The 24,265-nt window shown below is 62.5% G+C and overlaps 1 protein-coding gene across 1 annotated transcript; it reads right to left on the bottom strand.

Moving 5' to 3' along the window:
- Positions 1-814: 814 nt before the first annotated feature.
- POU2F2 (POU class 2 homeobox 2) lies at positions 815-24,050 on the bottom strand. The gene is made up of 16 exons (XM_030542806.1): positions 23,935-24,050; positions 23,464-23,529; positions 23,219-23,253; positions 22,887-22,943; positions 21,919-22,032; positions 21,423-21,620; positions 19,938-20,043; positions 17,571-17,662; positions 16,066-16,227; positions 14,988-15,129; positions 13,987-14,135; positions 11,453-11,629; positions 7,386-7,458; positions 6,538-6,709; positions 6,193-6,266; positions 815-4,396 (listed from the first exon to the last, which is right to left on the bottom strand). Exons 2-16 carry the CDS (start codon positions 23,519-23,521, stop codon positions 4,059-4,061), a joined length of 1,947 nt encoding a protein of 648 aa, XP_030398666.1. The 5' UTR covers positions 23,522-23,529; positions 23,935-24,050; the 3' UTR covers positions 815-4,058.
- Positions 24,051-24,265: the final 215 nt, after the last annotated feature.

The raw sequence follows: 24,265 nt of genomic DNA, 5'->3' as shown, positions 1-24,265 counted from the left end.
CCTGGCTCCCAGCCCCTCCTGCTCTAACCACCAGCCCCCACTCCCCTCCCAGAGCCGGGGAGAGAACCCAGGAGTCCCGGCTCCCAGCCCCCGCTGCTCTAACCACCAGCCGCCACTCCCCTCCCAGAGCCGGGGAGAGAACCCGGAGTCCTGGCTCCCAGCCCCATTGCTCTAACCACCAGCCCCCACTCCACTCCCCTCCCAGAGCCGGGGAGAGAACCCAGGAGTCCTGGCTCCCAGCCCCCCTGCTCTAACCACCAGCCCCCACTCCCCTCCCAGAGCCGCGGAGAGAACCCAGGCGTCCTGGCTCCCAGCCCCCCCTGCTCTAACCACCAGCCCCCACTCCCCTCCCAGAGCCGGGGAGAGAACCCAGGAGTCCTGGCTCCCAGCCCCTCCTGCTCTAACCACCAGCCCCCACTCCCCTCCCAGAGCCGGGGAGAGAACCCAGGAGTCCTGGCTCCCAGCCCCCCTGCTCTAATCACCAGCCCCCCTATGAAATGCAGTCCCAGTGGAAGGGATACCCCATGGCTCAGGTTAGCCATGGACAGACTCACAGACACCATAGAAATCCCATGGCCCGTGCTCCTACCATGACAACCATCCCACTTGCCCTCTTTCTCTCCTCTTCCCCATTAGGTTTTGGGGTCGCCCCCTGCCAATGCCGAGTACCCAACACTCCCTGTTCCGCTCCTGGAGATAGGGTCATTTTTGGTCTAAAATCCTTTTTTTTTTAAAACAATTTTTGGTTTTTTGGGTTTTTTTTTGTCATCTCAAACTTTTTGCGTTTGGGTTTTTTTGTTTGTTTTTGTTTTTGTTTTTTTTTTCATTTTTGTCGTTTTTTCTATATACAGTAAGAAGCAATAAAGCAGAACATAGAATTTCTCTCTATAAAAAAAGGGCAGAGTTCCCTCTCCCTCTCCCCCCCCACCCCAAACCAAAAATAGTCCCAAAAGAAAGAAAGAAGAGAGTTCACTAAAACAGTTACATTCCACCTAGAAAACTCGTTCAGGCAGCACGTCCAGGAGAGACCAGCCACCCCAAACACTGTTCCTCTCCCATCGAGATGAGAACTGCAACTCGGGGGGCTGGCTCCCTTCCCTCACGCACCTTACAGGGTGAAAAACAGCGGTTTCAAGTCTGGGTTTTTGGTTCATTCTTGTTGGGGTTTTTTGGTATTTTCTGTGTTTAAACCCAGGTGTTTCGGTCCGTTTCTTTGTAAAGCAAAGTTTCACAGTATGTTCATTTTGTGTTGTCTCAAACCCACCTGAACTCTATGAACACAGCTAAAAGCAGGAGCTAAAATGAGGTCAAGATTCTTTTTTTTTCCTTTAAAGAAAGGTTTGTTTGTTTTCAATGTTTTTTTTAAACTTTTCCATTCTGTTCTTTAGTTGCCAGATGGCATTTTCTCATGGCTAACTTCCTTCTCTGAAAGGAGCAAGACTTTGGTTCGCAGGCGTTGAAAAAACAAAACAAAATAATCACACACGAAAATTAATCCAACTAAAAAAGGAACAACCCAAAGAAAAAGTTGTCTTTGTGTTTTAAAAAAATCAAACAATATCTCAGCGTTTCGAGAAGCCGTTTTTTAAAGCTTTTCCGACCATGGGGAGGGGCGCTCAGAACTCTCCGGAGCCCAATCCCATTCTGGTGATTTGGTTTATTTGGAACTGGTTTTTTGTCACATAAAACCAGGGCTTCTCAACGCAATGTCCATGAGGTATTTTTTTTAAGACAGAGAAAGAGCGTTAGGCCATCAGTCTAGTCAGAAAAAGTCGACATGCCCCTTTAGGTCCATTGTTTAAAATCCTTTCTTCTTCAATTCAAGGGTTTTATTTGAGTTTTCTTGGGTCACTTCGTTATGAATTTTTTTGGTTCAAAGTTTTTTCTCGCATCCCGAGTTGCTGCGGTGAGAGCAAATGTCTTCATGCCGCTGTTCTTCTGTACATAGATCCAGCGATTTTTTTGGTTTCTTTTGGAAAATGTAAGGAAAGCTGAAATTCCCGGTTTTCTGGGTTTGTCTTTTTTTTGTCAGGCACTGGAATCTGATTTTTTTTCAGAACGTAGATATAAAAATAAGAATAAACCATTATATGTCCTTCCCCTGCTTCAGAAAAATAACCCCAGAGATACCCGCGCTGAACGGAAAACCGAACAAACGGAATGGAAAACGACTAGTAGAAAAAATTAAATTAGCAAACCTCTCTGCTCCAGTGCTGCCTGCCCTGCGAGGGTTGAAGGCTCAGGTCCCAATCCTGCAAAGTGCTGAGCACGGGAGTTGCCTGCAGCACTTTGAGTAGCCCCGTTGACAGCACCGGACCTACACAAAGCGTGGAAGTGTCCCCACCCGCCAGAGTCTTTGCGAAGTTGGGAGCCGGAGGGGGTTGCATGAAGACTGTGCAGCGGTTTAAGCAGAGGGGTGACTTTAAAGCGATGTAGCCAGATGGCTGCAAAGCCCTGTCGGATAAGCTGATTCCAGGCTAAATCAGGCTTATTTGGGTTTCGCTAGATTCAGAGCAGCTTGAAGCTGCACTGCAGACACATGGCAGGGTCACGCTAGGACTCCCGCTAAGCTACCCTGGGTCGTGGATTCCCTCGGCTCCGAGAGCTGCCCAGCTGGAGGCTTGTTACAGATCTCCCAGAAAGGCACCCAGGCTGGATCCACCATGGCGCAACCCCACTGCCCAGGGGTGCGCACCCCAATGGTTAATACCTCGCACTGCTAATCACTGCGCCTTCCTGGAATTTCTCCAGCGTTAATTTGGTTCTTGCTCTGCCTTTCTCTGCCAGATTAAAGATTTTCTCCCCGTGAAAGTACGTAGATGCTGTGATTACGTCACCTGCCTGGCTCCTTTCGGAGAAGCTCCTGAAGTCTCTCACTACCAGGCGTTTTCACCAGCCTGCGGCTCCCTGTCTGATTTGGAAAAGCAGAACCCTGCCGGTAAGTCTGTGCAGCCGGGGTGGTTTGGTTAAACTGAAGCACAGCGTCCCCATGCAGGCCCGGCTCTGATAAATGCAGCAGGCAGATCTGAAAACCCCTTTGGAAATATCTTCCCGAGTGCTACGGAAAAGCCACCTTCCCGCCCAGTTAGTTCTTTACAAAAATAAAAGCAAATTGAAAAAATAGAGATTTATCAAATCGAAAGCAAAAGCGAGTTTGTTAAGAGCGTGACTCTGACGTGAAAAGAGCCTCCCACCCATCTCCCACTACCCCCTTCCCAGCTGGCAAATAAAAATAAATTCATAATAAATAAAAAGTTTCAAAAGACATTCGACCGGACACAGAGGTTAGAAAAGTTTGTAAAAAGCCTTTGGGCGAAGCTAGGACTGGTCATGGGTTGGGGTTTTTTGGTGTGAGATTTTTTTTTTCGTATTATTTCCCCTATTTCTTCATTCTGTGCAATCAAAAAAACCCACCTATTTTTTCTTACGTTTCCCTCCAAAAAATGTCCAAGAAACACTCCGAGAAAAATCAAATAAAAGGAATTGCAAAAACCAAACCCGCTGGCTGAAGAGCGACTCAAGTCGCCCGTCTGGCCAGCCCCCCACTTTCAACCAACGGTAAATCAAAGGCAAATTGCCATTGAGAATCACGAGATTTCAAAAGAAACGAAACAAAACTAAACACCGCAATCCAATCTGGGTTCTTTGCCTTCTGCTTTCGGCACCTTCGGGGGCACGACCGCAAGATTTTCTCCAGGCCCATCAGAGCTGGAGATTCGATTTTCCTCCCCTTGCTTCCTTGAGGAAAGCTCCAGTGCTGCTCCAGCGTCGTGCTCCCAGGAGCTGGGGCTCTGGGGAAAGCAGCAGATCCCACGCCAGACTGCGGCTGGGCCTGTTTCTTGGGCGTGTCGGAGGGAATAAGACATTCCAAGCATGTCCACGAATCGCCAGTGCCGGGGGAATTCAGTTTGGGTTTCTCCATCTCATCCCTTGGTTCGGCTGCTCTGGGTTATTTTTGGTTGATTTCTTCATTTGGCTGCTGCTGACAGTTTTGCTTGCACTCGTTCTTGCTGCCTCCCCTCCTTGCGCGGCACTGGCGGGCAGCGCCCTGCCGCCCCTCACGCCGTCTTGCCGTCTGGCTCGGAGGCTGCCGGCCCGGTGTGGCCCGGGGGCGGCCCGGCTGCCTCGCTGGAGGAGCTGCAAGAGGAGCAGCTGGAGGAGGAGGAGGAGGAGGAGGTGAGGCTGGGGGACTTGCTGGACAGGGAGGCGGCCACGGCGGCCGAGACCAGCCCCACCCCCCCTGGGGTGGCGCTCAGCAGGGGCAGCCCCGCGTGGTTCAGGAAGAGCGGCGAGGTGACAATGCTCTGGCTCCCCGGGGTGCTGGCCGTGGTGCCCAGGACCAAGTTACCGCTGGCGTCAAGACTGGTAATGGGCAGGGTTCCACCACTGGCCAACGCTGCGGAGAGATTGGCGGATTAGCTGGAGAGGTCACCCCCCATTTGCTGCCCCCCAGCCAGCCAGTCCCTGCCCTGGGGCTGGGTGGGAGCCAGCGCCCCCTAGAGGGGATGGGCCCCGTGCCCCACTCGCTGCCCCCCAGCCAGCCAGTCCCTGCCCTGGGGCTGGGTGGGAGCCAGCGCCCCCTAGAGGGGATGGGCCCCGTGCCCCACTCGCTGCCCCCCAGCCAGCCAGTCCCTGCCCTGGGGCTGGGTGGGAGCCAGTGCCCCCCAGAGGGGATGGGCCCCGTGCCCCACTCGCTGCCCCCCAGCCAGCCAGTCCCTGCCCTGGGGCTGGGTGGGAGCCAGCGCCCCCTAGAGGGGATGGGCCCCGTGCCCCATCTGCTGCCCCTGAGCCGGCCAGTCCCTGGGGCCAGGTGGAAGACGGCGCCCCCTAGAGGGGAAAAGCCCCTGCCCCATTCATTGCCCCCCTGAACCAGCCAGTCCACCCTGGGGCCAGGTGGGAGCCAGCGCCCCCTAGAGGGGATGGGCCACGTGCCCCATTCGCTGCCCCCCTGAGCCAGCCAGTCCCTGGGGCTGGGTGGGAGACAGCACCCCCTAGAGGAGAAAGGCCCCATGAGCCATTCCCTGCCCCCCTGAGCCAGCTTGTCCTCACCCTGGGGCTGGGTGGGAGCCAGCGACCCCTAGAGTGGATGGGCCCCCCCACCCCATTCCTTGCCCTGCCCAACCAGCCACCCCTCCTGCCCTGGGGTTGGCACCTCCTAGAGGGGAAAGGCCCCGTGCCCCATGTTCTGCCCTCCTGAACCAGCCAGTCCCTGGGGCTGGATGGGAGACGGCGCCTCCCCAGAGGGGAAAGACTGCATCACATTCCTCACCCTGCCCCACAACCAGTGAGCCCCTGGCGGCCCCATGGCCGGGAGGGAAGCGTGTATGACACAGGACACAGTGTGCGAGGGGCAGTTAGTGAGTGGATGAGATGGATGGTTACTGGTGACTACGGTGCCGGCGACAGGCCATGGATGGGATGAGGGGGACCCAGACTGAATGAGCAGGCAGGAGTGTCTGGGGTGCCGCCGGCCGGCCTCGCACACTCAACTGCCAGGACGACACACGCACCTGGCCCCGCAGGCACACTTCCCGCAGGCACACCCCTGATCCTCACACACACAAGGATCTCTGCACACTCCCAATCCTCACACACTCTGGACACATCCGCCCTCCTTGCATACACACTCCCAATCCCCCCCTCCCACAGGGATCTCTGCACACGTCCGTCCTCCTCACATGCACACTCACAATCCTCACACACATATGGATCTCTGCACACGTCCACCCTGCTCGCACACACATGGATCTTTTCATGTCTGCCCTCCTCGCATGCACACTCCCGATCCTCACAAACACACAGATCTCTGCACACGTCTGCCCTCTTTGCACGCACACTCCCAATCCTCACACACACTCACAGATCTCTGCACACATCCGCCATCCTCACGTGCTCCCACCCGATCCTCACACACACACATGGATCTCCGCAAACACCCATGCTCCCTGCACGCACACTCCTGATACACACACCTTCCAGATCTCTGCTCTCCCAGGATTCCTTGCACATTCACACCCGGCCTGTCCCTCTTGTGCCCCTGCACACGCTAACCCTCCGTTCCTCCCAGACAGACCTGGCTGCAGATATGCTCCTGAGCGCTCACACTCACACCCCTCCCTCACACACGCCCAGGCACATCCACTCTGGCCGGCCGGCAGAGCAAATGGCAACATGCCTGCTCGTGCCACAAACCTTGGATGGTGGCCAGCGGGTTGGTGGCCATTAGCGCCGGGTTTAACCCTGCGTTCACCCCTAGCACTGTGCTTCTGAAATCAAACCAGACGCAGGAGGTTAGGCCAGGGAATCCCCCAACACTCTCCCCATAGCACTGGCCCTCTGTGGCCAGGGGGCACAAGCACCCCACATCACTGGTTAGAGGCCACCCGCCCTGGCTCCAGGCCCCTCGGCAAGGGTGCCACCCCCCCACCCATGGCACGGGAAGCACCTGCCCCCTTGGGGGGGAGTTACTGTGCCAACGTGGAGCAGTGTCGTCCCTCCCACCCCCTTCAGTCCCTGTCACAGCCCCCCACCACTTACCCCGTGCTGGGATTCAGGCCCGACAGGCCGATGGCCGAGTGGCTGCTGCTCTGGGGGCTGGGGTTGGCGCTGTTGGGGGGGGGCGGCGTGGCGGAATTGATGGTGGGGGGCCCCCCGCCCATCCCCGTCCGGCTGGGGGTCAGGGAGCCAACTGCTGAGGATAAGGTAGTCACTGCAAGAGAGAAGTGGGGGCGGACGGGGGGGGGATCAGGAGAGGGAGCGGCTCATCCCCACGGGTCTTTGTTTGTATAGGCCCTATGGAAACACAGCGCCTTGGTCTGCCCCACCCCCCGTCTGAGTTTAGGTAGGATCCATGTAAACACTGGCCTTCCAGTGCTCATTCAATCTACTCCCTGTTGGCCAGGTAGTTTGTGCAGCTCCCAGGTAAACACACTGCCCTGCTGGCTCAGTCTCCTCCCATTTCTCTAGGCCCTTCTTAAATAAAGGGCCTCAATCTCACTCTGCTGACTGAACAAGGTCCTGTTTGTGCAGGTCCTACGTAAATACAATGCCTCAGCCCGCCCCCCCCCTCCCTGGCAGAGTCCTGTTTGTGCAGGTCCTACGTAAATACAATGCCTCAGCGCACCCCCGCCTCCCTCCCCAGCAGGGTCCTGTTTGTGCAGGTCCTACGTAAATACAATGCCTCAGCCCGCCCCCTCCCTCCCTGGCAGAGTCCTGTTTGTGCAGGGCCTATGTAAATACAATGCCTCAGCCTGTCCCCCCTTCCTCCCCCACCAGGGGTCCTGTTTGTGCAGGTCCTACGTAAATACAATGCCTCAGCCCCCGCCCCGCTCCCCAGCAGGGTCCTGTTTGTGCAGGTCCTACGTAAACAAGGGGGAAGGCCACACCTGTTGTGCTCAGACTGCTGGAAGCCTGGGAGAGCGGGAGACTCACACCGGGGCCGGGGCCTGGACTCGTCACCTGGGCAGAGAGACGGCGCGTCAGGGTCACGAGGCGCCCACCTCTGGGGTGAGCTGTAGGGAACTCCCCACGGGCAGGGTTGGTGCGTACCATGTGAGGGCTGTGCGGGGTACATACCGGAGGGGGTCACACCATGTGGGGGCTGTACAGAGAGGGTAGTTCATACCATGTGGGGATAGTACCATGGGGGGGTACATACTATATGGGGACTGTAGGCGGGTACGTACCATGTGGGGGCTGTGCAGGGTGGTTCGTACCATGTGGGGGCTGTGCGGGGTACATACCGGAGGGGGTCACACCATGTGGGGGCTGTACAGAGAGGGTAGTTCATACCATGTGGGGATAGTACCATGGGGGGGTACATACTATATGGGGACTGTAGGCGGGTACGTACCATGTGGGGGCTGTGCGGGGTGGTTCGTACCATGTGGGGGCTGTGCGGGGTACATACCGGAGGGGGTCACACCATGTGGGGGCTGTACAGAGAGGGTAGTTCATACCATGTGGGGATAGTACCATGGGGGGGTACATACTATATGGGGACTGTAGGCGGGTATGTACCATGTGAGGGCTGTGCGGGGTGGTTCGTACCATGTGGGGGCTGTGCGGGGTGGTTCGTACCATGTGGGGGCTGAACGAGGTACATACCGGAGGGGGTCACACCATGTGGGGACTGTACAGAGAGGGTAGTTCATACCATGTGGGGATAGTACCATGGGGGGGTACATACTATATGGGGACTGTAGGCGGGTATGTACCATGTGAGGGCTGTGCGGGGTGGTTCGTACCATGTGGGGGCTGTGCGGGGTGGTTCGTACCATGTGGGGGCTGTGCGGGGTACATACCGGAGGGGGTCACACCATGTGGGGGCTGTACAGAGAGGGTAGTTCATACCACGTGGGGATAGTACCATGGGGGGGTACATACTATATGGGGACTGTAGGCGGGTACGTACCATGTGGGGGCTGTGCGGGGTGGTTCGTACCATGTGGGGGCTGTGCAGGGTGGTTCGTACCATGTGGGGGCTGTGCGGGGTACATACCGGAGGGGGTCACACCATGTGGGGGCTGTACAGAGAGGGTAGTTCATACCACGTGGGGATAGTACCATGGGGGGGTACATACTATATGGGGACTGTAGGCGGGTACGTACCATGTGGGGCCCATAGCGGGGGGGTCAGTACGTACAGTGTGAAGGCCATGTCTGGGGTAGTAGGAGCCATACCTCGAGGGGGGGTCGGTACATACCATGTGGGGACGATAAGGGGAGGGGTCCATACATACAATCTGGGGAAGGCCCTACTGTGGAGGTCAGTATGTACCACGTAGGAGCCATACGGGGGGAAGCTGTCGGTACATACCATATGGGGGCCATTCCCAGGGTGGGGGGGTTGGTAGGTACCATGTGGGAGGCTGTGCACAGGGTGTTGGTATGTACCATGCAAGGGCATACCTGGGGGGAACACAAAGTACCTACCATGAGGGGGACATACCTAGGGGGTTGGTGTGTACCTTGTGGGGCCATACCCGGGTTCAGTATGTACCATGTGTGGGCCATACACGGAGGAGTCAGTTGGTACCATGTGGGGGCCGTAACCAGGGGGGAGCTGGTACGTACCATGTGGGAGCCATACCCAGAGGGTCAGTACATACCATGTGGGGGGCTGTACCCGGGGTGTCAGTACATACCATGTGCGGGGCCATAGCTGGAGTGTTGGTACGTACCGTGTGGGAAGCCATACCCGGGGTGTCGGTACGTACCATGTGGGGGCCGTACCCGGGGTGTCAGTACGTACCATGTGGGGGGCTGTACCAGGGGAGTCGGTACGTACCATGTGGGAAGCCATACCCGGGGTGTCGGTACGTACCATGTGGGGGGCCGTACCAGGGGAGTCAGTACGTACCATGTGGGGGGCCGTACCAGGGGAGTCGGTACGTACCATGTGGGAAGCCGTACCCGGGGTGTCAGTACGTACCATGTGGGGGGCCGTACCGGGGGTGTCAGTACGTACCATGTGGGGGGCCGTACCAGGGGAGTCGGTACGTACCATGTGGGAAGCCATACCCGGGGTGTCGGTACGTACCATGTGGGGGCCGTACCCGGGGTGTCAGTACGTACCATGTGGGGGGCCGTACCAGGGGAGTCGGTACGTACCATGTGGGAAGCCATACCCGGGGTGTCAGTACGTACCATGTGGGGGGCCATACCCGGGGAGTCGGTACGTACCATGTGGGAAGCCATACCCGGGGTGTCAGTACGTACCATGTGGGGGCCGTACCCGGGGTGTCAGTAAGTACCATGTGGGGGGCCGTACCAGGGGAGTCGGTACGTACCATGTGGGAAGCCATACCCGGGGCGTCGGTACGTACCATGTGGGGGGGCCGTACCCGGGGTGTCAGTACGTACCATGTGGGGGGCCGTACCAGGGGAGTCGGTACGTACCATGTGGGGGGCCGTACCTGGGGTGTCAGTACGTACCATGTGGGAAGCCATACCCGGGGTGTCAGTACGTACCATGTGGGGGGGCCGTACCTGGGGTGTCGGTACGTACCATGTGGGAAGCCATACCCGGGGTGTCGGTACGTACCATGTGGGGGGGCCGTACCTGGGGTGTCGGTACGTACCATGTGGGAAGCCGTACCCGGGGTGTCAGTACGTACCATGTGGGGGGGCCGTACCTGGGGTGTCGGTACGTACCATGTGGGAAGCCGTACCCGGGGTGTCAGTACGTACCATGTGGGGGGGCCGTACCCGGGGAGTCAGTACGTACCATGTGGGAAGCCGTACCCGGGGTGTCGGTACGTACCATGTGGGGGGGCCGTACCCGGGGTGTCAGTACGTACCATGTGAGGGGGCCGTACCCGGGGTGTCAGTACGTACCATGTGGGAAGCCGTACCCGGGGTGTCGGTACGTACCATGTGGGAAGCCATACCCGGGGTGTCAGTAAGTACCATGTGGGGGGCCGTACCAGGGGAGTCGGTATGTACCATGTGGGAAGCCGTACCCGGGGTGTCGGTACGTACCATGTGGGAAGCCGTACCCGGGGTGTCGGTACGTACCATGTGGGGGGCCGTACCCGGGGAGTCGGTACGTACCATGTGGGAAGCCATACCCGGGGTGTCGGTACGTACCATGTGGGGGGCCGTACCCGGGGTGTCAGTACGTACCATGTGGGAAGCCATACCCGGGATGTCAGTACGTACCATGTGGGGGACTGTACGAGGGGAGTCAGTACGTACCATGTGGGGGGCCGTACCCAGGGTGTCGGTACGTACCATGTGGGAAGCCGTACCCGGGGTGTCGGTACGTACCATGTGGGAAGCCATACCCGGGGTGTCGGTACGTACCATGTGGGGGGCCGTACCCGGGGAGTCGGTACGTACCATGTGGGAAGCCGTACCCGGGGTGTCGGTACGTACCATGTGGGGGGCCGTACCCGGGGTGTCAGTACGTACCATGTGGGAAGCCATACCCGGGATGTCAGTACATACCATGTGGGGGACTGTACGAGGGGAGTCAGTACGTACCATGTGGGGGGCTGTACCCAGGGTGTCGGTATGTACCATGTGGGGGACTGTACGAGGGGAGTCGGTAGGTACCATGTGGGGGGCTGTACCAGGGGAGTCGGTACGTACCATGTGGGAAGCCATACCCGGGGTGTCGGTACGTACCATGTGGGGGGCCGTACCCGGGGTGTCAGTACGTACCATGTGGGAAGCCATACCCGGGATGTCAGTACGTACCATGTGGGGGACTGTACGAGGGGAGTCAGTACGTACCATGTGGGGGGCTGTACCCAGGGTGTCGGTATGTACCATGTGGGGGACTGTACGAGGGGAGTCGGTACGTACCATGTGGGGGGCTGTACCAGGGGTGTCGGTACGTACCATGTGGGGGCCGTACACGGGGTGTCGGTACGTACCATGTGGGGGCCGTACCTGGGGTGTTGGTACGTACCATGTGGGGGGCCGTACCCGGGGTGTCGGTACGTACCATGTGCGGGCCGTACCCAGGGGGCTTGCCCTGGGCGGGCAGCATGGGGGTGCTGCTGCAGGGGTTGATGCGTTTCTCCTTCTGGCGGCGGTTGCAGAACCAGACACGGATCACCTCCTTCTCCATGTTCAGCTGCTCTGCGATCAGCAGGATCTCCTCTGAGGTAGGCTTCTGGTTCTGGGCGCAGTGACAGAAGAAGATAAGAGCGGCCGGACGGGGTCAGACCCAGGGTCCATCTAGCCCAGTGTCCTGTCTGCCAGCGTGGCCAATGCCAGGTGCCCCAGAGGGAGTGAACAGAGCAGGGAACCATCAAGTGATCCATCCCCCACCGCCCAATCCCAGCTTCCGGCAGAGGCTTGGGACACCATCCCCACCCAGCCTGGCTCATAGCCATTGATGGACCTCTCCTCCAGGAACTTCTCTAGTTCTTTTTTTAGCCCTGTCATAGTCTTCACCTTCACAACACCCTCTGGCAGGGAGTTCCACAGGTTGACGGTGTGCTGTGGGAAGAAATACGTCCTTGTGTTCGTTTTAAACCTGCTGCCTGTTAATTTCATTGGGTGGCCCCCCAGTTCTTGGGTTACGCGAAGGGGTAAACAACAGTCTCTTGTTTACTCTCTCCCCACCAGTCAGGATTTTATAGCCCTCTCTCATATCCCCCCTTAGCCGTCTCTTTTCCAGGCTGAAAAGCCCCAGTCTTATTAATCTCTCCTCATTTGGAAGCCGTCCCATCCCCCTCATCATTTTTGTTGCCGTTTTCTGAACCTTTTCCAATTCCAGTAGATCTTTTTGGAGCTGGGGCGACCACGTCTGCCCGCAGTATTCAAGCTGTGGGTGTCCCGTGGATTTATATGGAGGCACCATGACATTTTCTGTCTCATTCTCTCTCCCTTTCCTAACGATGCCCAACACCCTGTTCACATTTGTGGCTGCCACTGCACATTGCGTGGATGTTTTCAGAGAACTATCCACAATGGCTCCAAGATCTTTCTGGAGTGGGAACAGCTCATTTAGACCCCACCTTATATGTGTAGTTGAGATTATGTTTCCAATGTGCATCACTTTGCACTAATGAACAGTGAATTTCATCTGCCATTTTGTTGCCCAGTCACCCAGTTTTGTGAGATCCCTTTGTAGCTCTTTGCAGGCTGCCTGGGACTTAACTAGCTCGAGTAGTTTTGTATCATCTGCAAAATTTGCCACCTCCCTGTGTGATGAAGTAGGGGATTTTCTTAATGGTTTGCATGAACACTGCGTGTGTCTCAGTTTCCCTGTGTGCTGCACAGGACCAGGTGTGACCTCACCTAGAAGCAGGGACCCCAGACACCAGCCTGGAGATTGGGGACCCAGCGACTGGGGACCGGGGACCCAGCCCAGCTCAGGGCCAGTGGGGAACCAATGGGCTGAGGAGAGAGGGGCCCGGGGACCTGCTCACCCGGGATGAAAGAGAAAGGACAGAGGAGGGACTGATGGAGGAGGGGATTTAGGGGGCTCAGCTGGAAGGAGCAGCTGGAGCCATGGGGCCGGGACAGGCCCAGCTGGCTGTGACTCAGACTGGCCGGGCCGAGGGCCCTTAGACCTGCCTGGGCTACGTCCAGACGCTCAATAAACCTCCTGTGTGACGCTGGCAGAGTCACTGCAGCTAGAGATCGGGGGTGTTGCTCCCTCTCAGGGTGGGGGTTCCAGGGGCCCAGATCAAGGAGACTCCCCGAGGGGCCCCAGGCTGCTGGGGGCTCAGGGGTGCAGTCCCAGGGGGCAGCAAGGCCAGAGGGCCTAACCCCAGAGAAAGCGTGAACCCCAGGAAGGGCTGCCAGACTGGGGGGTTCCTCCCAGGGGCCACAGGGAGCCGAGCGAGCGCGGGGGGCTGGGAGCCCATGACACACTGTTTACCCCTTTCTCCAGCTCACTTGTGAATGTGTTGAACAGCACAGGGCCCAGTACAGAGCCCTGGGGGACCCTGCTCTTTACCTCTCTCCAGTCTGAAAACTGACCCTTTCTTCCTCCGCTTTGTTCCCTGTCTTTGAACCAGTTACCGACCCATGAGAGGGACCTGCCCTCTCAGCCCGTGGCAGCTTCCCTTGCTTAAGAGCCTTTGGGGAGGGCCCCTGTCCAGGGCGTTCTGAAAGTCCACGTATGCGATAGCCGCTGGCTCCCCCTTGGCCACGTGCTTGTTGACCCCTCACAGAATTCTAGGAGATTGGGGAGGGCGATTTCCCGTCACAAAAGCTGAGTTGACTCTTCCCCAACAAATCGTGTTCAGCCCTGTGTCTGACAGTTCTGTTCTTTACTAGAGTTTCCACCAGTCTGGCCGGCACTGACGTCAGGCTCACCGGCCTGGAATTGCCGGGATCGCCTCTGGAGCCTTTTTACTAATTGGCGTCACATTAGCTACCCTCCAGTCAGCTGGGGCAGAGGCTGATTGAAGCAGTAGGTGACATACCACCACTACAAGTGGGGTCCCTCGCAAAGCAGCAGGAGCACCATGGGAGGTGGGGGGGTCTCTCCCCAGGGACCCCGGGGACGGGGGGTCTCACCGCAAGAAAGCTCTTCTCCAGGGCGAAGCGCACGTTGGTCTCAATGCTGGTCCGTTTCTTGCGGCGCCGGCCTGGCAGCCCGTCAAAGCCCAGGCTGGGGCTGCTCAGCTGGTTGGGGCTGGGGAGGGTCGAGTCCACCGACATGGTCTCTGGGGGGAGCACAGACCATTCACTCGGGCCCCCCACTGTCCTGCCCCCAGCTGGCGCCATCCCGGTCCCAACCCACCCAACGTACTCCCCTCCCAGAGCCAGGAGAGAACCCAGGAGTCCTGGTTCCCAGCCTCCCTCCCCCCGACCACTACACCCACTCCCCTCCCAGAGCCAGGAGAGAACCCAGGAGTCCTGGCTCCCAGCCTCCCTCCCCCCGACCACTACACCCACTCCCCTCCCAGAGCCAGGAGAGAACCCAGGAGTCCTGGCTCCCAGCCTCCCTCCCCCCGACCACTACACCCACTCCCCTCCCAGAGCCAGGAGAGAACCCAGGAGTCCTGGCTCCCAGCCCCCCACCCCCTGACCACTACACCCACTCCCCTCCCAGAGCCAGGAGAGAACCCAGGAGTCCTGGCTCCCAGCCTCCCTCCCCCCGACCACTACACCCACTCCCCTCCCAGAGCCAGGGAGAGAACCCAGGAGTCCTGGCTCCCAGCCCCCCACCCCCTGACCACTACACCCACTCCCCTCCCAGAGCCAGGAGAGAACCCAGGAGTCCTGGCTCCCAGCCCCCCACCCCCTGACCACTACACCCACTCCCCTCCCAGAGCCAGGGAGAGAACCCAGGAGTCCTGACTCCCAGCCCCACCCCCACCCACCCCCTGGGCCCCAAAGCCCATAGACCTGGCACACAGACCCCCTCCCCAGCAGCCCCCCAGACCAAAGCCTGGTCCCCCGCTCCCCACATAGCCTGCTACACCTGCCCCTGTGCTGCCCACCCACAAAGTCCCAGTCATGACCCTCTGGGCCCCCCAGGCCTCCCTCCACCTGCCCCACCCCCCACAACTCACCTGCATCATTCAGCCACTTCTCCAGCAGCGGCTTGAGTTTGCACATGTTCTTGAAGCTGAGGTTAAGGGCCTCGAAGCGGGAGATGGTCGTCTGGCTGAAGTCGTTGCCATAGAGTTTTCCCATGGCCAGCCCTACATCGCCCTGGGGTGGGGGTGGGGGTGTCACACTTAGCAGCAGGGCAAGAGAGAACCCAGGAGTCCTGGCTCCCAGCCCCCCCATTCTAACCACTAGGCCCCACCGCCCTCCCAGAGCATGGAGAACCCAGGAGTCCTGGCTCCCAGCCCCCCCATTCTAACCACTAGGCCCCACCGCCCTCCCAGAGCATGGAGAACCCAGGAGTCCTGGCTCCCCGCCCCCCCATTCTAACCACTACGTCCCACCACCCTCCCAGAGCAGGGAGAGAATGCAGGAGTCCTGGCTCCCAGCCCTCTGCTCTAACCACTAGGCACCACTGCCCTCCCAGAGCAGGGAGAGAACCCAGGAGTCCTGGCTCCCAGCCCCCCCATTCTAACCACTAGGCCCCACCGCGCTCCCAGAGCATGGAGAACCCAGGAGTCCTGGCTCCCAGCCCCCCCATTCTAACCACTAGGCCCCACCGCCCTCCCAGAGCAGGGAGAACCCAGGAGTCCTGGCTCCCAGCCCCCCCATTCTAACCACTAGGCCCCACCGCCCTCCCAGAGCATGGAGAACCCAGGAGTCCTGGCTCCCAGCCCCCCCATTCTAACCACTAGGCCCCACCGCCCTCCCAGAGCATGGAGAACCCAGGAGTCCTGGCTCCCAGCCCCCCCATTCTAACCACTAGGCCCCACCGCGCTCCCAGAGCATGGAGAACCCAGGAGTCCTGGCTCCCAGCCCCCCCATTCTAACCACAACGTCCCACCACCCTCCCAGAGCAGGGAGAGAATGCAGGAGTACTGGCTCCCAGCCCTCTGCTCTAACCACTAGGCACCACTGCCCTCCCAGAGCAGGGAGAGAACCCAGGAGTCCTGGCTCCCAGCCCCCCTATTCTAACCACTAGCTCTAACCACTAGGCCCCTGTCCCAGAGCCAGGTGAGGACCCAGGTGTCCCAGCAGTACCTGTGTGAAGCCCAGCTTGATGCGTCGCTGTTTGAAGGTGCGGGCAAACTGCTCCAGTTCCTCCAGGTCGCTGGGCTCCTCGGGGTGTGCCGGCGGCTCCAGGCATTTCGGGGGCTGAGGGTGCGCAAGGTGGGACTCGGGGAGGCCCGGCCGAGTCACTGGCTGGGGAGGACAGGGGGTCACTGGGGGGCACAGGAGACAAGGGGATCCATGCACCCCAGCAGCCAGCACAGATCTTGTGGCCCCTGCTGGAAGAGGGGATGGACAGACAGACGGATGGTGCAGGAGATGGATGGATGGACAGACGGATTGGTGGGGTGGGGGGTTGGGGGGATGGATGGACAGACGGATGGGGGTGATGGATGGACGGACAAGTTGGGGAGGGTGATAAAGTGGGAATATTGCATAATATTTTGAATGACTATTGTGTGTGCCTCAGTTTCCCCACATGGTGCCTGGTTACTAGGTGTGTGGGGGGGGTTCTCTGCACAGACCCAGAGATGGATGTCTGGGGCTAAAGGTCTCTGAGGTCCCAGTGAGGCAGGGCTGTCCCTGGGGGGGCCAGGGGTGAGGGCTTTCCCGGGGGTGCCAGGGGTGGGGGTCTGGCCCCACGCCTTGGTGGATCCCAGAAGACAATGGCCCAGACACTTGGTACCAGGGCCGAACCTCCGCAGGATACCGGGCGGGGTGAGTAGCTGGAGGACGAAGGGCTGGGGGGGCTGATAAGGGAGTGGCTGGAAGCGGGGGTCTCATGGAGGGGTCGGGCCGCCCCAGCTGGACTGTGCTGTAATTTCCTTTCTCCAGGGTCACTCAGGGTGCCCGGACCCCCAAGAACCTGCCTGGGTCACTGCAGCCTCGAGGGCGGGGTCACCTCCAGTGTCCCCCCCAGGGGGGCTCGCTGCAGGGGGCTCCCGGCCCCAGTGAGAGTGACCCCCAGGGGGGCGGCTCAGGGAAGGGGTCCCCCAGGGACGGTCCCATTCTAACCCGGCGAGATGGACAAACAGTTGGAGATGTGGCAGGGGTGGATGGACAGACAGACGGATGTGGGTGTGGGGAGGAGGGATGGATGGTAATAGGGGGCATGGACAGATAGAGCGATGGGGGTGGGGAGGATGGACAGACAGAGCAATGGGGGGGTGGACAGACAGACAGACAGAGCAATGAGGCTGGGGGGGATGGATGGTAATGGGGGGCATGGACAGATAGAGCGATGGGGGTGGGGAGGATGGACAGACAGAGCAATGGGGGGGTGTACAGACAGACGGACGGGGTGGAGGGGACAGACAGACAGAGCAATGAGGCTGGGGGGGATGGATGGTAATGGGGGGCATGGACAGATAGAGCGATGGGGGTGGGGAGGATGGACAGACAGAGCAATGGGGGGGTGTACAGACAGACGGACGGGGTGGAGGGGACAGACAGACAGAGCAATGAGGCTGGGGGGGATGGATGGACAGATGGAGGGGAGGTGGATACCGACCCCTCTGAGCCCCCGGCTGGCTCACCTGTGCAGGCAGCCCGGCGCGGGGGGGGGCTGGCAGGAGCCCCCCCGGGCTTTGCTGAGGTAGCTGAAAGAGATTTGGTGTCGGGAGCAGCCCTGCAGGAGAGGAGAGAGAGTTAGCCTGGGTGCCCAGCCCCCGCGATGCGCCTGCCTCTGGGGGGTGTGGGGTGCAGGACAGGTTATACTGAGACCCCTCGCCCGGGCGCCCAGCCCCTGTGATGCGCCTGCCTCTGGGGGGGGGGTGCAGGACAGGTTATAGTGAGACCCCTCGCCCGGGCGCCCAGCCCCCACGATGCACCTCTCTCTGGGGGGGGGGTGCAGGACAGGTTATAGTGAGACCCCTCGCCCGGGCGCCCAGCCCCTGTGATGCGCCTGCCTCTGGGGGGTGTGGGGTGCAGGACAGGTTATAGTGAGACCCCTCACCCGGGCACCCAACCCCGCGATGTGCCTGCCTCTGGGGGGCTGGGCATACAGGGACCCTTGCCCAGGCAGAGATGCTGCCCCTCTGGGGTGGTGCGTGGCAGCCGATGCTAGAGGGCTCCCTGGCCGAGTGCTGGAGTGTCTGGTGGAGAGAGGCCAGCTGGGGGGGGAGGGCGCTGGGGGGCTGGGGAGGAGCTGGGGGGCAGGGCACTGGGGGGCTGGGGAGGAGCTGGGGGCAGGGTGCTGGGGCGCTGGGGAGGAGCTTGGGGGGCAGGGTGCTGGGAGGCTGGGGGAGCTGGGGGGCAGGGCACTGGGGGGGTGGGGAGGAGCTGGGGGGCAGGATGCTGGGAGGCTGGGGGAGCTGGGGGCAGGGTGCTGGGGGGGCTGGGGAGGAGCTGGGTGCAGGGCGCTGGGGGGCTGGGGAGGAGCTGGGGGCAGGGCAGTGGGGCGGTGGGGAGGAGCTGGAGGGCAGGATGCTGGGAGGCTGGGGGAGCTGGGGGGCAGGGCATTGGGGGGCAGGGGAGGAGCTGGGGGGCAGGGCGCTGGGGGGCTGGGGAGGAGCTGGGGGCAGGGCACTGGGGCGCTGGGGAGGAGCTGGGGGCAGGGCGCTGGGGAGGAGCTGGGAGGCAGGATGCTGGGGAGCTGGGGGAAGGGCGCTGGGGCACTGGGGAGGAGCTGGGTGCCGGGCACTGGGGGGCTGGGGAGGAGCTGGGTGCCGGGCACTGGGGGGCTGGGGAGGAGCTGGCGGGCAGGATGCTGGGGGAGCTGGGGGGCAGGGCACTGGGGGGGCTGGGGAGGAGCTGGGGGCAGGGCGCTGGGGCGCTGGGGAGAGGGCTGTGGGGGGCTGGGGAGGAGCTGGGGGGCAGGATGCTGGGAGGCTGGGGGAGCTGGGGGGCAGGGCGCTGGGGGGACTGGGGAGGAGCTGGTGGGAGGGCGTTGGGGGGCTGGGGAGGAGCTGGGGGCAGGGCGCTGGGGAGGAGCTGGGGGGCAGGATGCTGGGAGGCTGGGGGAGCTGGGGGGTAGGGCGCTGGGGGGCTGGGGAGGAGCTGGGGGCAGGGTGCTGGGGGGTTGGGGGGAGCTTGGGGCAGGGCACTGGGGGGCTGGGGAGGAGCTGGGGGGCAGGGCGCTGGGGAGGAGCTGGGGGGCAGGATGCTGGGAGGCTGGGGGAGCTGGGGGCAGGGCGCTGGGGGGCTGGGGAGGAGCTGGGGGGCAGGATGCTGGGAGGCTGGGGGAGCTGGGGGGCAGGGCGCTGGGGGGCTGGGGAGGAGCTTGGGGCAGGGCGTTGGGGGGCTGGGGAGGAGCTGGGGGCAGGGCGCTGGGGGGGCTGGGGAGGAGCTGGGGGGCAGGATGCTGGGAGGCTGGGGAGGAGCTGGGGGGCAGGAGGCTGGGGGAGCTTGGGGCAGGGCGCTGGGGCGCTGGGGAGGAGCTGGGGGCAGGGCGCTGGGGAGGAGCTGGGGGCAGGGAGCTGGGGGGACTGGGGAGGAGCTGGGGGCAGGGCGCTGGGGAGGAGCTGGGGGGCAGGGCGCTGGGGAGGAGCTGGGGGGCAGGATGCTGGGAGGCTGGGGAGGAGCTGGGGGGCAGGAGGCTGGGAGGCTGGGGAGCTGGGGGGCAGGGCGCTGGGCGCTGGGGAGGAGCTGGGGGACAGGGCGCTGGGGAGGAGCTGGGGCAGGGAGCTGGGGGACTGGGAGGAGTGGGGCAGGGCGCTGGGGAGGAGCTGGGGGCAGGATGCTGGGAGGCCTGGGGGAGCTGGGGGCAGGGCGCTGGGGGACTGGGGAGGGCTGGGGGCAGGGTGCGCTGGGGCGCTGGGAGTTGCTGGGAGGCTGGGGCAGATGGGGGCAGGGCGCTGGGGGGGCTGGGGAGGAGCCGGGGGGGCAGGGCGCTGGGGCGCTGGGGAGGAGCCGGGGGGCAGAGTGCTGGGACGCTGGGGGGGAGGGCACTGCCAGGGCTGTACCTTGCTGTCCTTGCTGGGCCTGCGGCAGCAGGAACTGGGCGGGCGGCTGGAGGTGGTGCCCAGGGACAAGCACCAGCTGCTGGAGCTGAAGGAGCTGCTGGATGTCCTGGGGGACAGAGAGAGGGTCAGGGGGGTTATGGGGGGCTGGGCCTGGCGCCGTGTGGGGCTCAGAGCCTCAGCGGCCCTGGTGCACGGCAAGTGACACTCTCCCCACCTATGTTGCGCAGCGAGACGCAGTGACACACACATCCCCACAATACCCGGTGCAGTGCAGTGCCCCCCCTCCCGCAGTGCCTGGAGCAGTGCAGTGACACCCAATGCAGTGCCCAGCAGGATGCGATGACCCCACACACACACACAGCATCCAGCATGATGCAGCGGCCACCTACAATGCCAAGCCCAGTGAAGTGACACCCTGTGGTGTCCGTTGCAATGCAGTGACCCCCCCCTGCAGTGCCAGTGCAATGCAGTGCCAGCCTGCAATGCCAAGCCTAGTGAAGTGATGCCCGATGGTGCCCAGTGCGATGCAGCAACTCCCACCGTGCCCAGTGCGATGCAGCAACCCCCACCATGCCCAGAGCGATGCAGTGACCCCCCTGCCGTGCCCAGAGCGATGCAGCGACTCTGCCATGCCCAGAGCGATGCAGTGACCCCCCTGCCGTGCCCAGTGCGATGCAGCGACCCCCACCATGCCCAGTGTGATGCAGCGACCCTGCCATGTCCAGAGCGATGCATTGACCCCCCTGCCGTGCCCACTGTGATGCAGCCACCCCCTGCAGTGCCCACTGTGATGCAGCAACCCGCCCACCATGCCCAGTGCGATGCAGTGACCCTCCACAGTGCCCAGAGTGATGCAGCGACCCCCCCACAGTGCCCAGAGCGATGCAGCGACCCCCCCACAGTGCCCAGAGCGATGCAGCGACCCCCCTGCAGTGCCCAGTGTGATGCAGCCACCCCCCACAGTGCCCAGAGCGATGCAGCGACCCCCCCACAGTGGCCAGAGCGATGCAGCGACCCCCTGCAGTGACCAGTGTGATTCAGTGAGCCCCGCAGTGCTCAGTGTCATGTGACCCCCCGCTGTGCCCAGAGCAATGCAGTGACCTCCCACAGTGTCCAGTGCGAAGCAGTGACCCCCCCACCATGCCCAGAGTGATGCATTGACCCCCCACAGTGCCTAGTGTGATGCAGTGACCCCCCTACCATGCCTAGAACGATGCACTGATCCCCCCGTCATGTCCAGTGTGAAGCAGTGACCCCTGAAGTGCCCAGTGTGAAGCAGTGACCCCCCTACACCGTGGCCAGAGCGATGCAGTGACCCCCCCGCAGTGCCAGTGTGATGAGTGACCCCTTGTCATGCCCAGAGTGATGCAGTGACCCCTGCAGTGCCCAGTGTGATGCAGTGACCCCTGCAGTGCCCAGTGTGATGCAGTGACCTCCCCGCTGTGCCCAGAGCGCTGCAGCGCCACCCACGGGGGCATCCCTTACCTGCGCGGTGAGCTGGATGGGCTGCGACAGAGCCAGCTGGGGCGTTTGCGGCTGGCTCTGGGGCGCCTCGCCCCCCGGCGGCTGGCTGGCGGCGTTGGCTGCAGCGGCCGCGTTGGATTGCTGCACGGCCGCCGCCAGGAGCTGTGCCTGCGCCTGCTGCAGGAGGAGCTGCTGCTGGGCGGGCATCAGGGCCGTCAGCTGGGGGCCAGGCAAGCCGGGGTGCAGGGGGTGCAGGCGGGGGAGGGGGACAGAGAGGGGAAGCAGCAGGTTAGTCCCAGCGCGTCCCCCCCGGAAGTGCCAGCGAGCGGCAAAGCAGCCCCCACCCCTCTTAGCGCAAGAGCACCAGCCGGGGACCCCCCTCAGCCCACACTGGGGCCAGCTGGGAGCCAGCGCCCCCTGCAGGGGAAAGGCCCCATGCTGTTTCCTGCCCCCGAGCCAGGCCCCACCCCCCACCCCAGGGCCATCACCCCCCTCGCCACCGGGGGCCCCCACTCACCCCGGCCAGCTGGCTGCCGGCTAACATGAGCTGGGCCTGGGGCAGGTGCGGCTGCTGGGCCGGGGGGGCCGGTGCTGGAGCTGGAGGCAGGGCCGAGGGGTCCTCTGCCTTGATCTGGGGGAGAGGAGAGACGGGTCAGGGGGGCAGGGCAGAGCGGGGCAATGGCAGGGGGTCAAGGGTCACAATTGAGGCCTGGTGGGGGGGCCGAAGAGGCCTGGTGGAGGAGTCAGAAGGGGGTCACAGGGAGGCCTGGTGGGGGGTCGGGGGGGGTCAGACGTCAGGGGGGCTGGAGCAGAGGAGTCGGGGGTCAGAGGAGGGCCTGGTGGGGGGGAGGCTTTTGGCCCCAGGCCAGGCTGGGCTGGTCTCAGGCTGATCTTTCCCTCCCCCAATGGAGCCAGACTCCCCCCCCCCCGGAAACTCTGAGGTGCTGGGCGGGGAGATCCCCTCCCCCGGCCCCGCTGGCATGGGGGGCCATATGGGGGGGCAGGGCTGGGGAGCTGCGAGGGGGGACAGGACCAGGGTTACCTGACAATGTTCCCAGGGGGGTTCAGCTCCCCAGCTTGTGGAGGGGGGCTGGTGGGGGGGTGGGGCCCTCGCTCATGCGCTCTCCCGTCCCCCCCACCCGCCTGCTGAGCCGCTTCCTGTTTTGCTGCCGCCCCGGGGGCCCCGGGATTTCCCCCCACCCCCACCCCCCTGAGTCATCGCCCGCAACCAGCCAACCGAGCGAAAACAGGAACGGGGGGGGTAGAAACCCCTGAGAACCAGGCATGGCCGCCTGCCAGGCATGGCCCCCCACCGGCCCCCCAGCAAGGTGCATCCCCCCAGCACAGCCCCCCCGGCCCCCCAGCAAGGTGCACCCCCCGGCACAGCCCTCCCGGCCCCCCAGTGAGGTACAGCTCCCCCCCGCCAGGCCCGGCTCCCCACTGGCCTCCCAGCAAGGTGCAGCCCCCCCCAGGCACAGTTCTTACCTTGGAGCTGGGGCCAGTGGGGGCCGGGGAGAATGGGGCTGGCTTGCTCTGCTGGGTCTGCGACAGATGGGGGGACCCCGAGTCAGTGGGGGGATGAGGACCCTCCTGTGCCTCCATTCCCCCCACAACCCCACTGTGCTCCCCCCACCTGCACCATGCTCTCCAGGACCCCAGTGCACTCCCCGCACCGTGATCCCCCCAGCCCTGCATGGTCCCTGTACCCCCCCAACCCTACTGCCCTCCCCCAGCCCCCCACACCTCTCTGGACCCTGCCACGCTCCCCCCCCACCAGGCTCTCCCTCGGCCCCCCTGAACTCCCCCTTCTCACTCACCTGGTGGTTTGTGTCGGGACCGTTTCGTTCTGTGTCTGGAAGAAGAGAGAAAATGAACCTTCGTCTCCTGCCTCCCCACCCTCACAACTCCCCCACCCCAGGGCCCTGCCCCCCAACACTGCCCCCCCAAACCAGGGCACCCACAGGGCCTACTAAGGTCCTCGTTCCGACCCCCTTCGCTGGCTCCGCTGGGGGGGAGAGACTGGTGGGCGGAGGGGCAGCCCCCAGCAGGGTTTCGGGGGTACCTGTGTGCTCCCCATGTGGCTCCACTCGTGCCTTCTCCAGCTCCAGTGGCTTAGACATTCTTATTTCTAGAGAGAGAGAGAGACGGGGAGCGATGAATAACCGGGCCTGGGACCCAGGCGTCCTGGCTCCCCCCTCCCCGCTCTAACCACTAGGCCCTACTCGCCTCCCAGAGCCAGGAGAGAACCCAGGAGTCCTGGCTCCCGGCCCGCCCCCCTTTGTGACCCTGTTGGCTGCTCAGTGACTGTGTCCGGATGGGGGGCAGGGTGGGGGGCCGGCTAGGTGGGGCACAGAACTGGCCCTGATCCAGCCCTGGGGGGAATGGGACATGGGCCCTTTCCCCTCCCCCTCTCAGGCTGGGGCTGCCCCCTCCTGAAGCCTAACTCCCACCACCAGATTTCCTCCGCAGCCCCTCCCCCACGACCCAGCCAACTCCCCCCTGCCCAACCCCAATCTACCCCCCCAGGAATTACCTGCGGGATGAGAATTTAACCCCTGCCTGTCCACGTCACCTGCTCGCCCTCCGGCCAGCCCCAGGGGTCCCTGCCCCCAAGGCCGCAGACACAGCCCCCCAGCTCCTGCCTGCTCGGCTGGCTCTGCGCCCCCGGGACCAAGTGGCCCGGAGCCCGGGGCTGCCAAGAGCCGCCTGCTGCCTCATTTGCATAAGGGACTGAGTCAGCGGCACAAACCCCGAAACAGGCAGGCGGGGGGCGGGGGCAGGCTCCGTGCTGGGGATCCTGGGGATGGGGGCACGGCTGGGGTAGGCTGGGGGCTGGGCTGTGTCCAGGTGCCGGGGGGTGGGGG

Source organism: Gopherus evgoodei, unplaced genomic scaffold, assembly GCF_007399415.2.
Source record: "Gopherus evgoodei ecotype Sinaloan lineage unplaced genomic scaffold, rGopEvg1_v1.p scaffold_137_arrow_ctg1, whole genome shotgun sequence".
Taxonomy (NCBI): domain Eukaryota; kingdom Metazoa; phylum Chordata; order Testudines; family Testudinidae; genus Gopherus; species Gopherus evgoodei.
The sequence above is the reverse complement of the archived record's forward strand: the minus strand, read 5'-3'. Positions and strand labels throughout refer to the sequence as shown.